This window comes from Culex quinquefasciatus, chromosome 3 (genome assembly GCF_015732765.1).
Source record: "Culex quinquefasciatus strain JHB chromosome 3, VPISU_Cqui_1.0_pri_paternal, whole genome shotgun sequence".
In the NCBI taxonomy this organism is placed as follows: Eukaryota; Metazoa; Arthropoda; class Insecta; order Diptera; family Culicidae; genus Culex; species Culex quinquefasciatus.
Genome location: NC_051863.1, coordinates 61556570 through 61569471, shown reverse-complemented (window position 1 = coordinate 61569471; position 12902 = coordinate 61556570). Strand labels below are relative to the sequence as shown.

The following is a 12902-nucleotide window of genomic DNA, read 5'->3' as shown; positions in this document are numbered from 1 at the left end:
CGCTCTCTGCTGCAAAAAGGCAAACACATCGAAATCCCATGCAGCAAATTATGCACGCTCATGTGAGATTGCTCCAGTTTTGGACTGATTCTCAAAAGCGTTGGAGGCGAAACGTCAAAATCATTTTCATAACAAAAACAAAGTGTTGTTGCCGAGCGGCGTTCAAACTACAATCCGTTTTATCTCCAACGCGGCCGAATGGTGAACCGAAGGTGTGCATTTCCCGGTTGCCGGAACTTTGCACCTGGCCCAAGCAAACTGTCGTTCTTCCTGGTTCACTCAACCAGGTAACTATTCTAGAGTGTTATTGCGGACCGAAGGAAAACACTATTTTACACTCAGACTGACACTTAGCAAATTTCTGGGTTAATTATAAATCGACAAAATTTCGCTGAGTTCAAAAAACACCGAACAACGATTTGACAACGATGATTATTTTAACAAAAAAATCCGTTGTAAATTCATTGTTTTTACATTCAAACTTTCTGTCCCGGTTGACAAGGATAATCTCGCTATAGGCTGGTATGCTGATCGGAAGGAACGCAAAACTCCATATAAAAAACGCCCAAGAAACGGTCAAGGAAAGGGTCACGAAAAGATTTTTCTTAAGCGGTACGCAGCTGAAAAGTAACAGAAACGGAAAGATTGCGTTTGACGTTTCTTCGCGCGGTGCTTATTTGCAATATGTTTTGATGAAAAAATCAAATAATTGCCATTTTCTTTTTTGAATGCGACTGATAACTACAAACGTTTAAATAATTTTGTATTGGATATATTAATATTTAAAATTGCCGCCGAATCTCAAAACGCAGAATATTAAAATTTAAAGGACAGATTAAGTTTTTTGGTCGAAATGGAGTAAAAAAAAGAAGTAGTCTTTATAGATGTCGGCCATCGTGTCACCAACTATTTATTGCTAGTACCCATCAGTACTCTATATTACGAGTCCCCTGCGCTGTTCGATTGATCCACACTCGCGGGACCAAAATGCAGTAAATCAGAGTGAAATGAAACTTGACAATAATCATACAAATATCTATGTTTTTACTGAAAATACAATAATAATCTGAAATTTTGAAATCCAGCCTAACAACAAATTCAAAAATATGAAAAATCAAACATTTCCGAAATTTCAAATAACTTTTTTTTTTTAATAATAAAGAAAATTTCAACAAAAATATGAAATTTGGAATGAATAATAATAATTTTAACATAAAAGTTTTTATAAATTTTATAGCTCAAAAATGTCAAAACTCGGAACGAATGTACAAGTCGAAATTTCAAAAGTTATAAAAATCGGAAACATAGAAATTCGTGATTACAAATTTAAGAAAACCTCGAAATTATAACAATCAAAAACTCTATTTCTTCCAAAATTAAAAAAAAAATCTGGAATGAAAAATTAACAATTTAAGAATTTAAGAATCTAAGAATTTAAGAACTTAAGAATTTAAGAATTTCAAAATTTCAAAATTTAAGAATTTAAGAATTTAAGAATTTAAGAATTTGAGAATTTAAGAATTTAAGAATTTAAGAATTTAAGAATTTAAGAATTTAAGAATTTAAGAATTTAAGAATTTAAGAATTTAAGAATTTAAGAATTTAAGAATTTAAGAATTTAAGAATTTAAGAATTTAAGAATTTAAGAATTTAAGAATTTAAGAATTTAAGAATTTAAGAATTTAAGAATTCAAGAATTTAAGAATTTAAGAATTTAAGAATTTAAGAATTAAGGAATTTAAGAATTTAAGAATAAGAGAATTAAGAATTTAAGAATTTAAGAATTTAAGAATTTAAGAATTTAAGAATTTTAGAATTTAAGAATTTAAGAATTTAAGAATTTAAGAATTTAAGAATTTAAGAATTTAAGAATTTAAGAATTTAAGAATTTAAGAATTTAAGATTTAAGAATTTAAGAATTTAAGAATTTATGAATTTATGAATTCAAGAATTTAAGAATTTAAGAATTAAAGAATAAGAGAATTTAAAAATTTAAGAATAGAAGAATATAAGAATTTAAAAATTTAAGAATTTAAGAATTCGAGAATTTAAAAATTTAAGAATTTAAGAATTTAAGAATTCGAGAATTTAAGAATTTAGGAATTTATGAATTTAAGAATTTAGGAATTTAAGAATTTAAGAATTCAGGAAAAAAAAAATAATCATTTGTACCCAATTTGTACCAGACTTATTTAATAATTTCCAGATTTCCTGACTTCCATCTTTCCAAATTTACTAATTTCCTTAACTTTCTATACTCATAATTTCCTAGTTTCCTAATTTCCTAATTTCCTGATTTCCTAATTTCCTAATTTCCTATCTTCCTAATTTCCTTACGTCCTAATTTTCTAACTTCCTAACTTCCTAATTTCCTAGTTTCCTATTTTTCAAAATTTTCTTATTTCCTAATTTCTTAATTTCCTTGTTTCCTTATTTCCTAATTTTCTTTATTTTACTAATTTGCTAATATCATAATTTCCAAATTTCCTAATTCCCTGATTTCCTATTTTTTTTTAAATTTCCTTATTTCATAATTACATATTTTTTAATCATAGTTTTTCTTGTTTAAGAATTTAAGAATTTCTGATTTTCTGTTTTTTTAAAGAAATGTTCAATTATTGATTTTTAATTTTGTTTATAATTGTTGTTAAAAGTTTTTGAATAAAAATTTATAATCTTTTTAATTTTAACTTTTGAATATTTTTAATCTTTTTATTTTTTCCTCCAAACAACCTCAAGCGCGCACACCGTCAATCGCGCTCATACCGAACTGTCAACTTTTCTTGGGGGTCACGAAAAGAACACGCAACATTTCTTGACCGCGTTCCTTCCGATCAGCATACCGTACTTATAGCGAAAGCAAGCCAGAGAGGGTGAAGAAAAGCCCCAAGAAAACGTTCTCTCTCTTTTGTTCTGCCGTTCGTGAAGCTGTTTCTTGACCCCTTTCTTTTGAAGAGCATAAACACCATTAGGTTTTACACCGTGACGTCATTTGACAGCTCGTGTGTCGACGAATTTCCCCGAACAAAATCGACGACCGCATCGAACTGTGCTAAGTCCATGTAAACAGTGCACTCCTTCTAACCTTCAAATCGAGTCGGCGTAAAACCAAATTGGGGCCTGCTAGTATCCTACTTCTCCCAACTTAATACTCTAAACAGTTTTCATCCTTGCCCTGATAAAAAGTCTAACTAACAGGATATCGCTGCCAAATAAAATTATTGCCGTATCACTATTACTATTTGTTTGATTTTATCTTTGGATCTTTTATAACCTTCTGTAGTTTCTTCCTTGACTTGATATAAAGTGTTATGCCCAATAAAACAACAAATTACAAATTACATTTTTTTTTTCAAGACACAAACAACGCGACATGGACAGGTGGCGGGAAGCCTGCGACGTGATGGAATTTTGCCCATCGGCCGTTATTTGCGAGGAACACTTTGAGCTTGAAGACTTTGTCAATCCTTGCTACAAAACGCAGGGGTGAGAGCATGAAGTAGAATATAATTTTAGTCACATAACATCAAATTATTGAAATCGTATTTGTAGTCTTCGACCAACGGCGGTTCCGACGCGAAGCCCCAGGTGCCGTCAAGCTCCTACATTTGAAGTTGTGGACGTCACCAAGACAAGCGAAGTGGACCGTCCAATAACAGTCGATTCACGCAAACCAGCAGAGAGACCAGTCGAAGCCATCTCAAACTGTCCCTCCAAGGATTACTTAGGCCGGCCGAGCAAGGTCAAGGTGGACATGACTCGGCAAATAAAAATCAAAAAGTTGATGGAGGAATCGCTAGCTAGGAGCGCGAAAAATTCCGAAGACACCGTGATGGAGCCACCAAAAAAGCCTAAGATTACGTCGCTAAGAAATATTGGCTGCCGGCTTTGTCTGATGACCAAAGTTCCGGGAGTGTCCGCTTTCAGTCCTTTCGCCGGAGAGAGCTCCCTGTCGCACATCATCGAGACCTGCTTCGGGATACGAATTGAGAGGAATGACTTTTGCACGATAATTTGCGGGGAATGTCTGGTCAAGGTGGATCTGTTTTGGAAGATGTACTCTGAGTTTCAAGCGAATCGGCTGGCGATAGAGGAATTGCGTCGATCTCTTAAAGATAAGGAAGAAGACGCTGAAGCTAAGAAACGAAAGACAAAGGACAAACCAGTTCCAGACAGCAGTGATTCGGATTCCTACAGTATTCCGGAGCATCCGTTCTTCAAGACACAGTGCAAAAAGGTTTACCATTGTCATCTGTGCCCAAAGCAACTCAAAAACGAAACCCTACTCAAGTATCATTTAACCTACAAACATCGGGACAGTGACCCAATGCGGCTCTGCGAATATTGCGCCAATTTTTTCCACAAGCACAAACTTTCCCAACATCTTCAACATCACTTCGAACAAAAAAAGATCAACTGTCCCACGTGCGGTAAAGTAATAGCCAACGAACGCAATCTCCAACGCCACATGCTAGTTCACAGCAACGTGCGACCCTTTCAGTGCAAACTGTGCGACAGAAGCTTCTCCCAGTCATCGAACCTAAAGTTCCACGTCCAGCGAGATCACCCATCGGAAGAAAATCGTCCCAACCCAACCACCAAAGCAGCGTCCACCAAACCTCAACCACCGTTGGCGTGTCCGGCGTGCGGGCAGCAGTTCAAGCGCGGCAGGGAGCTTATCAAGCACGTTGAGTCGACCCATCCGGGTCATCCGATGGATATTTTTGTGTGCGAAATATGTTCCGAGCGGTTCAGCGAGGTGCTGCTCCTTAGGAGTCACCGGTTGATTTACCACTCCGGGCAGAAGTTTGAGTGCGGTCGGTGTGGCCTGGTTTTCAAATCGGACGGGCAGCTCAGGACGCATCGAAAGAAGCACGAGAGGTGAGGGGAGTGTAATATACGTGAATTCTTCATATAAAGCATATAAAGCAAATTAGCTTGAAATGTGTTTTGTTTTGTTAAAATTTTGTATCACATTGCCAATGTCATTCACAAAGCTATCAAGCATACGAAACGAAAGGTCAGGAATAACCTTTTTTAACATTTTAAATAAATTTATTAATTCCGAATATTAAAGAGAAATGTCGTACTGCCCATTTCAAGTGTTGCTCCAGGGTAACAACTCAAAAAATAACGTCTAATATTTCAAGTATATAAGCCGATTTTTTTTTTCATCGCATTGCTAATAATAACTCATCCGGATCAACTCGGATTTGCTTGTACCCTTCGACAAAGTTGTAGGGAATTGAATTTCCTACAAGAATCTTACAGTTTGGCCATAAACTGATATTATATGGTAATATATTACCTGGGATGGGATAAACAAAGAGAAAAAAACCTATTGTCAAACTAAACCACTTTCAACATGGCCGCTTCTGTCAACCTAAACCAGTCCTTTCTTATGAGGAGAAAATGAGAAGTATTGTAATTTGAGTTGAAAAAAAAAATAAAACGAATTTAAATCAATTTCACAAATAATTGTAAATTGCATTAATAGATTGATTAAAATATTTTCAATTGAAAGGCATTTATTTCTATCGTACACCGAATGTTGACTTATTAGCATTTTCATTTTAAAAAAAACAATACATTTCATGAACCGACTATTCTTTTGCCCATTTAAAACTCTTGTTATTTTTTTTTTTTGCGCGTTACATAGAAATGTCATCTAAATTGAACAATATTAAACCTGTGTTTCCCATGAAATTAAAATGTGGCGTGACGAAACAACATTGTAGAACTGGATTTAAAAAGCAAACAAAAATAATGGCCACAGTTTAGCCTATTTGATTTTTTTTGCACTTTTTTATTTCAACACATTGCCACAAATTGAAAAACAAACTTCTTTTATGCTCTTTGAAGGTACAAATTTGAATTTTTGCCAGCCATTTCTTTCGATTCTGACACCTTAGGGCGTGCGACCTAAGGAATGTTAACTTAAAGTTGAGTAAAAATTGCCGTTGAATTCGACGTGCTCCTCTTTGGGGAACTGGGAAAGATTTATTTACTTTCTTTGCGTAACGGGACAACGACAGGAGCAGATCAAAAAAAATCTCCCCTCCCATTTAATGACTTGCAGGCTTTTTAGGATTTTTTTAGATTGATGTAAGAAAACGCATTGAAATCGTATTGCATTTTCACATCCAAATGAAAATAAAAAATCTTTCATAAAAAACACATTAAAAATTGAAGAAATGAACATTTTTGACTCATCTTTGATTTGCCAACCATTTCAAGTAATTTGTATCCCGCAGCTCCTTATGAACGGATCCACCGTAAAACGATGGAACATAAACTCAGGATTCTCCACCCACGTCCAACCGCAAATTTTAACAGCCAAATTTTAAAAAAAAATCTGCGAGGAGAAACTAAACAACAAGTCATCCACATGCTTGAGCACTGAGTTGAAAAACATCATCAAGAAAATTTGAATTGTCAAGCTATCTTAATCACAGATTGCTTGATATTTGTTTAAGAACACGAATTTTCTTGCAAAAAACAGAAGAAGAATACAAACGTAAACACTCAATAAGAAGACTCTATCCAGCCGTCCCGTCCCAGTATATTACTATTCTGTGGTTTAACAGATTTGACTCAAAATTGGCACAGTTACATATTGCACGATCAGTTCCTATTAGCTGGACTCGGTCGCTGCCCACATGGAAACGACCGGCGACTCAACGACCGATGAAATAGGCGGCGGGCCAGATGCGGGCATAAAAATGTCAAAATCTCTTCCCCCCTCACTTCGTCTTACCATCCAGCTGCAGTTTTGTTGACAAACAAACGGAGCACGCGGTCGCATGATGGCGGCATCGAGCCAGAATTAAAGGTGATCATGTGATTAAAAATGAAAGTTTTTTCAAGAAAAATAATATTTTTCCGACCGAATAAAAAAATTGCGAGCATGTTCAAATAATTATTCCTGATGTCGGAGAAGTGATAAAAAAGCAAAATTTTAATCCATAATTTTTCTACAAATTGATTTTTTTTTCACTCCAACTGGGAACCTCTAGGTCTATCCACGACCGTTTTCAATGATCGTGAGAAGATGCCAGAAAATCCAGCTTCGAGCTAAATCCACAATATTTCTGTCTAAAACATTTAGCCAAGGGGTATCTCAACCAGCTGAACCTCGCGAGCCATTTTGAAAACTTGTTGTAGTATCGCGGGCCGCATGTGAAAAATAAATATAAATTATCTAAAATTGTTAAACTAAAATAGCTTGAAAAAAATAGTTTAAAAAAAACAAGTTTGCTTTTTGCTGATCTTTATCACTTGATTTTTAACTTTCTATAAAACACGTTCTACACTCCAAAACCATCTTTAATAGTAAAATTTCTTGTGCATTAGTAAAGTTTGCATTGAACTCGATATTTTGATAATATTTTAAAAGTAGTTCAACTTTCTTTTTAGATGGAAACACTTTGCTACTAATTTCATTATTTTTTCAAACAAACTTTTCAGAATTTTTTTTACTGATAAAGATTTTGGGTTATAACGAATAACGACTCTTTTATTTAACTATATTCAATAATATTGTAATATATTGCTTTATAAATCATTACGCCTGGCTAGAAGAAAAAAAAAACCTCTTTATCCTCATTATACATTAGCCTGCCCCATTTTGAGGTCATGTCGAGCTCACTTCTTAACATTCCAACGCCCAAGGCTCCAAAAAAGTTGGAATGGTAACTTCAACTCAATGGTTCTCGGGCATAACTCAACCAATCAAGATGATTCTTCTTTCCAGTGATTTGTTAGGATGTCTAGATGATCCTAAAATTTTGCAGAACTTGATTTGAACAAATCTGTCATTTCTGCGACCGAAAACATCGCTCCAACTTTTTTTTCGAGTGTAAAAAAAATTCGCCGAAAATTCCGCGGAGGCAGTCGTTACCGTTCCACCTTTTTTGGGAGGCTTGGGCGTCCGTGTAAGTTGGACATGCGTTGGGCGTACCAGTGTTAAATGATAGATTTTTATGATGTTATGAACAGTGTTTTCTTAGACAAGAAAAAATACTGAATTTATTAAAAAATGTCACTTTTTTGAACATATTTTCTGAAATCGCTTGGAATCAATACAAAAACTATTTCAATCAGTTGTGTATTTTTTTTTCAAACGATATGTTTTTGTTCATAGATCAAGATGTACTATTGATATTGGACCTAAATTGAAGTTTTTGGTTGCGCCCAGGCGGATTTATGTCGAAAAAATCGCATTTTTTAGAAACTTTTTTCAGAAATTCTCATTTAATGTAGGGTAGCCTATCTGTCCCAGTAAAACCAATACATGCAGCTTGTAGGAAATTTCACGGAGAACAATTTTTCCCTACGAAAAAAAAAATACAATTTTGACCCTCCAGTGCCGAGATATTTGAGTTTTAGTGAGAAAAAAAGCCAATTTTCAAAATTTCTCGGAATTCGGAAGCAAGACCTACTTATTATACGAAGTTGCAAGCATATGTCTTAAGGGTCAGGGTATGAATCTGGAATCTAATTCCATGTAAACAGTGATTTTTTTGCAGCTACGCCCATTTGGATAGTTACTTGCAAGTTCAGTCATAATTTTGGTCTAATATCGATAGTGCATCTTAATCTTTGGACAAAACCTATCGTTTGAAAAAAATACACACCGGATTGAAACAGTTTCTGTATTGATTCCAAGCGATTTCAGAAAATTGGGTCCTAAAATGAAGCTTAGATCGCTGATACACTCAAACCCCGATGGTTTGACACCAACTGTTGTCAAACGAACGGGGTCACTTTTTAGTTTGACATCCCTTTTACACGGAGTTCACACACACTATCAAACATTTGTTTTGACAGTGTGCGTGAGCACCGTGTAAAAAGTGACAGTTCGTCACTTTTTAATTTGACTTTGACCAACCAACGGGGTACAAACTAAAAAAGTGTCAAACGAAAAAGTGACCAACCACCGGGGGTTGAGTTTATTGTTCACAGCGATAAAGCTTATTTTTCTGAGTACAATGACCCTTTGTACGACCATAAAGAGCTTAAAATGGATTTTTAAATCAATTTTGAAAAATTAACCTCGCGGTCCTTCTTGACAGAAAAGCTCCTACTTGACAGGTCGTTCCAAGGGGACCATAGTTGATCCATCGAAAAAATGTTGTCTTGTCAAAAAAAAAATTTACATTAAAATGAAAAAAAGTGATCAGAAATGGTTTTTAATCGTGTTTTTTACCGTTGTACATAAAAATTGCCATAGGGCTTTAGTACCCAATTTGTTCAAAAAATGACTATTTTCAGTAGATTGAAGAGGGGGTGCGAGAGAGTATTTTATTTTTTTTTATTTAAGATACAATTAAAAAATTATTGATTGATTTTAGATGAGCCAGCATATTACTCAATAGTGGGTAATTTTTCTCTGTGCCTTGAAATGAATAGATTAATTTTAAAGTGTATAATTGAAGCGCGATACGCGATACGTAGTAAACAAACTTATCGCGACAACAGAAGGTTTTCGTGCGTAGTTTTTCCGTTGATCAACACTGAATCCGGATTGATCAACACCGGGAATGCTGGCCACAAAATGACCCGCTGCGTTTTCCCCGGTTGCGAAAACACAGCCCACGGAGTAAGAACGCTTACGTTCGCCAGCGTGTACGCAAAAACTCGGTACTTCAGCTTGAGAAGGTATTTTGTGAATCATGTAAAATGATGTTTGATCCGTGTTTCAGTTTGGCCAACTTGGACAAGTGGAAGGCAGCTTGCGGCGTGGAAGAATTTGCCAAAAATGCGTCGATTTGCAGTGACCACTTCCGGGACGAGGATTTCGTCAATCCCAAGTTTAAATCGCAGGGGTAGGGGTAAACAACGGTCCCGAGATTGATGTGAGTTTAACTTGGAATTTGTTATTTTAGTTTGAAACCCAACGCAATTCCAACGCGTGATCCAAAGGCAGCCAGAGTTGAAGAAGCTAAGGACGTCGTAGAACCCGTTGATACTATGGATGTGGATGGCACGAGCGAATCTTCGGGGGACACAGAGCATGTTGTTGAACCACCAGAACCGCGACAGTTTCGATACGTCGGAGAAGTCGACGAGGACGCGCTGGACTGCTCACCGATGGTTCGGAGGGCATTCAAGGTGCTCAAGAAGACCATTCGGCAGGACAAGGCGAGGATGGGAATGTATCAGAAACGAAACTCCCGGTTGCGGGAGGAGAATGAACTGCTGAAGAAGGTGCTGGATGGTTCGGAGAAAGAGGGATGCTCGGCGGGGGAGGTTTTGGAGAGGATTGTGGGCGATGGACTGAAGAAGAAGGACGCAGAGCTGGTGCGAAAGTTTGAGCCGAGGACGGTGAAGGTGGAGCGACGGATTACGATGGAGTTGTTGGGGAAGATTACATGCAGGTTGTGTTTGGGGACAAGTCGGGAGGAGGGTGGGAGGTCTGCGTTTAGTTCTTTTGCTGGGGAGGATTTCTTATCGGATATTGTTGAAACCTGCTTCGGGATTCGGGTTGAAGAGCACGATTTTTGCACGAGCATCTGCGAGGAATGTCTAGTCAAGGTGGATGTCGCCTGGAAGCTGTACGCTAAATTTCAGTCGAATCGATTGGCGTTGGAGGAGTTTTATCGCTCTCTAAAGGAGAAGAAGAACGTTGAAGATGTTGATCAAGATGTTACAGAGCAATTTGAAGAAGAAGAAGAACCAGCAGAGGAGATTCAAGATGTTACAGAACAAATTGAGGAAGAAGTACGAGAGGAGCAGGGTCAACTCCAACCCTCAGATCCGGAAAGCAGTGACTCAGAATGCTACAGCTTGCCGGACCATCCGTTCTTCACCGCGCACACCAAGTCGGTCTACCTGTGCCATCTTTGTGACAAACAGTTCGAAAGGTCCAACTCGCTGGACTATCATCTCTACACGAACCACCAGGAAAACGACCAGGATCAACTCTGCCAAATCTGTGCCAAATTCATCCACAAGCGACAGATCAGAAGGCACGTCGAATTTCACAACGATACCAAGCCCGTTTGCTCCATCTGCAATCAAGCGTTTCACAACCGGCAAAATCTCGAACGTCACATGGTGGTCCATACCAAGGAACGTCCCTATGGTTGCACCCTGTGCGATCTCCGGTTTACCCAGTCGGGCTGCCTAAAGCAGCACGTCCAGCGTGTCCACATGCCCCCCTCAACAAGCCCCAAAAGCCCGCCCAAACCCGGCAAACACTTCCGGAAGCCAGCGTTGTGTCCAGTTTGCGGCCTAGAGTTCAAAATCTCCCGAAAACTGATCGCTCACGTCGAGGAAACACACCCGGAACACCAGCTGGAGGTGTTTACGTGCGAGTTGTGCTACAAGCAGTTCATAACTCTTCAGTTGCTGCAGGCTCACCGCGCGATTTGGCACCCCAAGCAGGAATATCACTGCGAGCAGTGCGGCAAGACCTTCCCCACCATCGGAATGCTCGGCAAACATCTCAAGAAACATGAGAAGGAAAAGCTTCAAGGGGCGTGATAAACACTTGAAATAAAGAAACCCAAACCCCGTTACTTTTTGAAATATTGTCAATTTTATTCTGATGTACACTTGTCTGAATTTAATATTGAATCTGTTCATGGTGAGAGATGCTTCGAAACTAGAGAGAAAGAGTGAATTCAACGTAACAATTGAACACATTCTTGTGATTTTATGCGTGTGTGATTTTTTTTTTGAGTGATTGAAATTCTTGAGCGGAGCAAGGTTGAAAGGGAGTGAGCGTGCTTTTTCTTTTTCTTCACTTTTCTTTAAGAATTTTGCCTAACTTATACAACGAAAAAACAGGACAAAATAGTATTAAACCTAAAACGTACAGTAACAATGCTACACCGACTTTATACTATCTTCCCAGAGTAAAATTAAATTAATATCATGCAGTTTAAATGCTTCTCGTTTAATTTATTAGTAATGATCGTTTACATTTTCTTTGGTATTCTAATTTTTCGTTCACTTGGTTTGCTTCACATGTTCTTTGTTAAGTTCCGGAAAATGCATTCATACGTATCAATTGAATGATTGTCATTCAATTTAAAGAATGTGCTTAGAGCTCTGTTAAAATTGTCAAGTGTGTGTGTGTGTGTGTGTGTGTGTGTGTGTGTGTGTGTGAATTTTGCTTTCGCAGTTTGAAATCAGTTAACTAACTAAAGAAATGGCTTTGCTTAATACAAATGAAATGCGTCATGATCAACTACCATCAATTGTGCGGTTCTCAACCTATCACCAACACGTAAGAATCTTACGGATCTCAAATCGGAAAGCAGGTTTGTACAAATACAATTTTCATGTTTTTAAATATTTTTTTCCCTTATTTTTCCCCATTTGTCATTTTTTTTTAAATTTTTGTTCAAATTATATGAAATTTTGTTCATGAGAGCGGCAAATAGTCACTTTTCCTGACTTTTTTCCAGACTTTTCCAGAATGCTCAAATAATAGGCATTTCTTATCTAAAGAATGATTTCAAACAAAAAACTTTCTTTAAGTAAAGTCAATATTAACCACCGAAAAAAAATCTAAATGAATTAAAAAAATCCAAATATAGGCATTTTTCGAAAATACAGAAACTAAACAACAAATAATAAAGAAACCTTCAAAAATGTAATTTCATTATTATGATTCAGAGTAGAAACACAAACAATTAGTCTTTGAAAAAATAATCGAAAGTTCAACAATACTTACAACTTCCATGATATTTTTTAAATTGGCAAAGGTATCCAGGTTTTTAAGCGATGATGGCGTTACGAATGGTGAACGCCCGAAATGTCAAAATCACGCAGTGGTATCAACATTACAAAAACAAGTTTGGCTGTCATGCTATGGCACACTTCTTTTGGAATGTTGGTACCACTGCGTGATTTTGACATTTCGAGCGTTCACCATTCGTAACGTCATCTTC

The 12902-nt window shown here is 36.9% G+C and overlaps 2 protein-coding genes across 2 annotated transcripts; both read left to right on the top strand.

The window, feature by feature from the left end:
• The first annotated feature begins 106 nt into the window (after nucleotides 1-106).
• LOC6043449 (zinc finger protein 493) lies at nucleotides 107-4917 on the top strand. Its single transcript, XM_001870951.2, has 3 exons — nucleotides 107-287; nucleotides 3358-3486; nucleotides 3553-4917. Exons 1-3 carry the CDS (start codon nucleotides 199-201, stop codon nucleotides 4883-4885), a joined length of 1551 nt encoding a protein of 516 aa, XP_001870986.2. The 5' UTR covers nucleotides 107-198; the 3' UTR covers nucleotides 4886-4917.
• Nucleotides 4918-9447: 4530 nt separating this feature from the next.
• On the top strand, nucleotides 9448-11532 carry LOC6043448 (PR domain zinc finger protein 5). The gene is made up of 3 exons (XM_038264511.1): nucleotides 9448-9642; nucleotides 9705-9827; nucleotides 9888-11532. The coding sequence occupies exons 1-3, from the start codon at nucleotides 9557-9559 to the stop codon at nucleotides 11485-11487; spliced, it is 1809 nt and encodes a 602-aa protein (XP_038120439.1). The 5' UTR covers nucleotides 9448-9556; the 3' UTR covers nucleotides 11488-11532.
• The last annotated feature ends 1370 nt before the right edge of the window (nucleotides 11533-12902 follow it).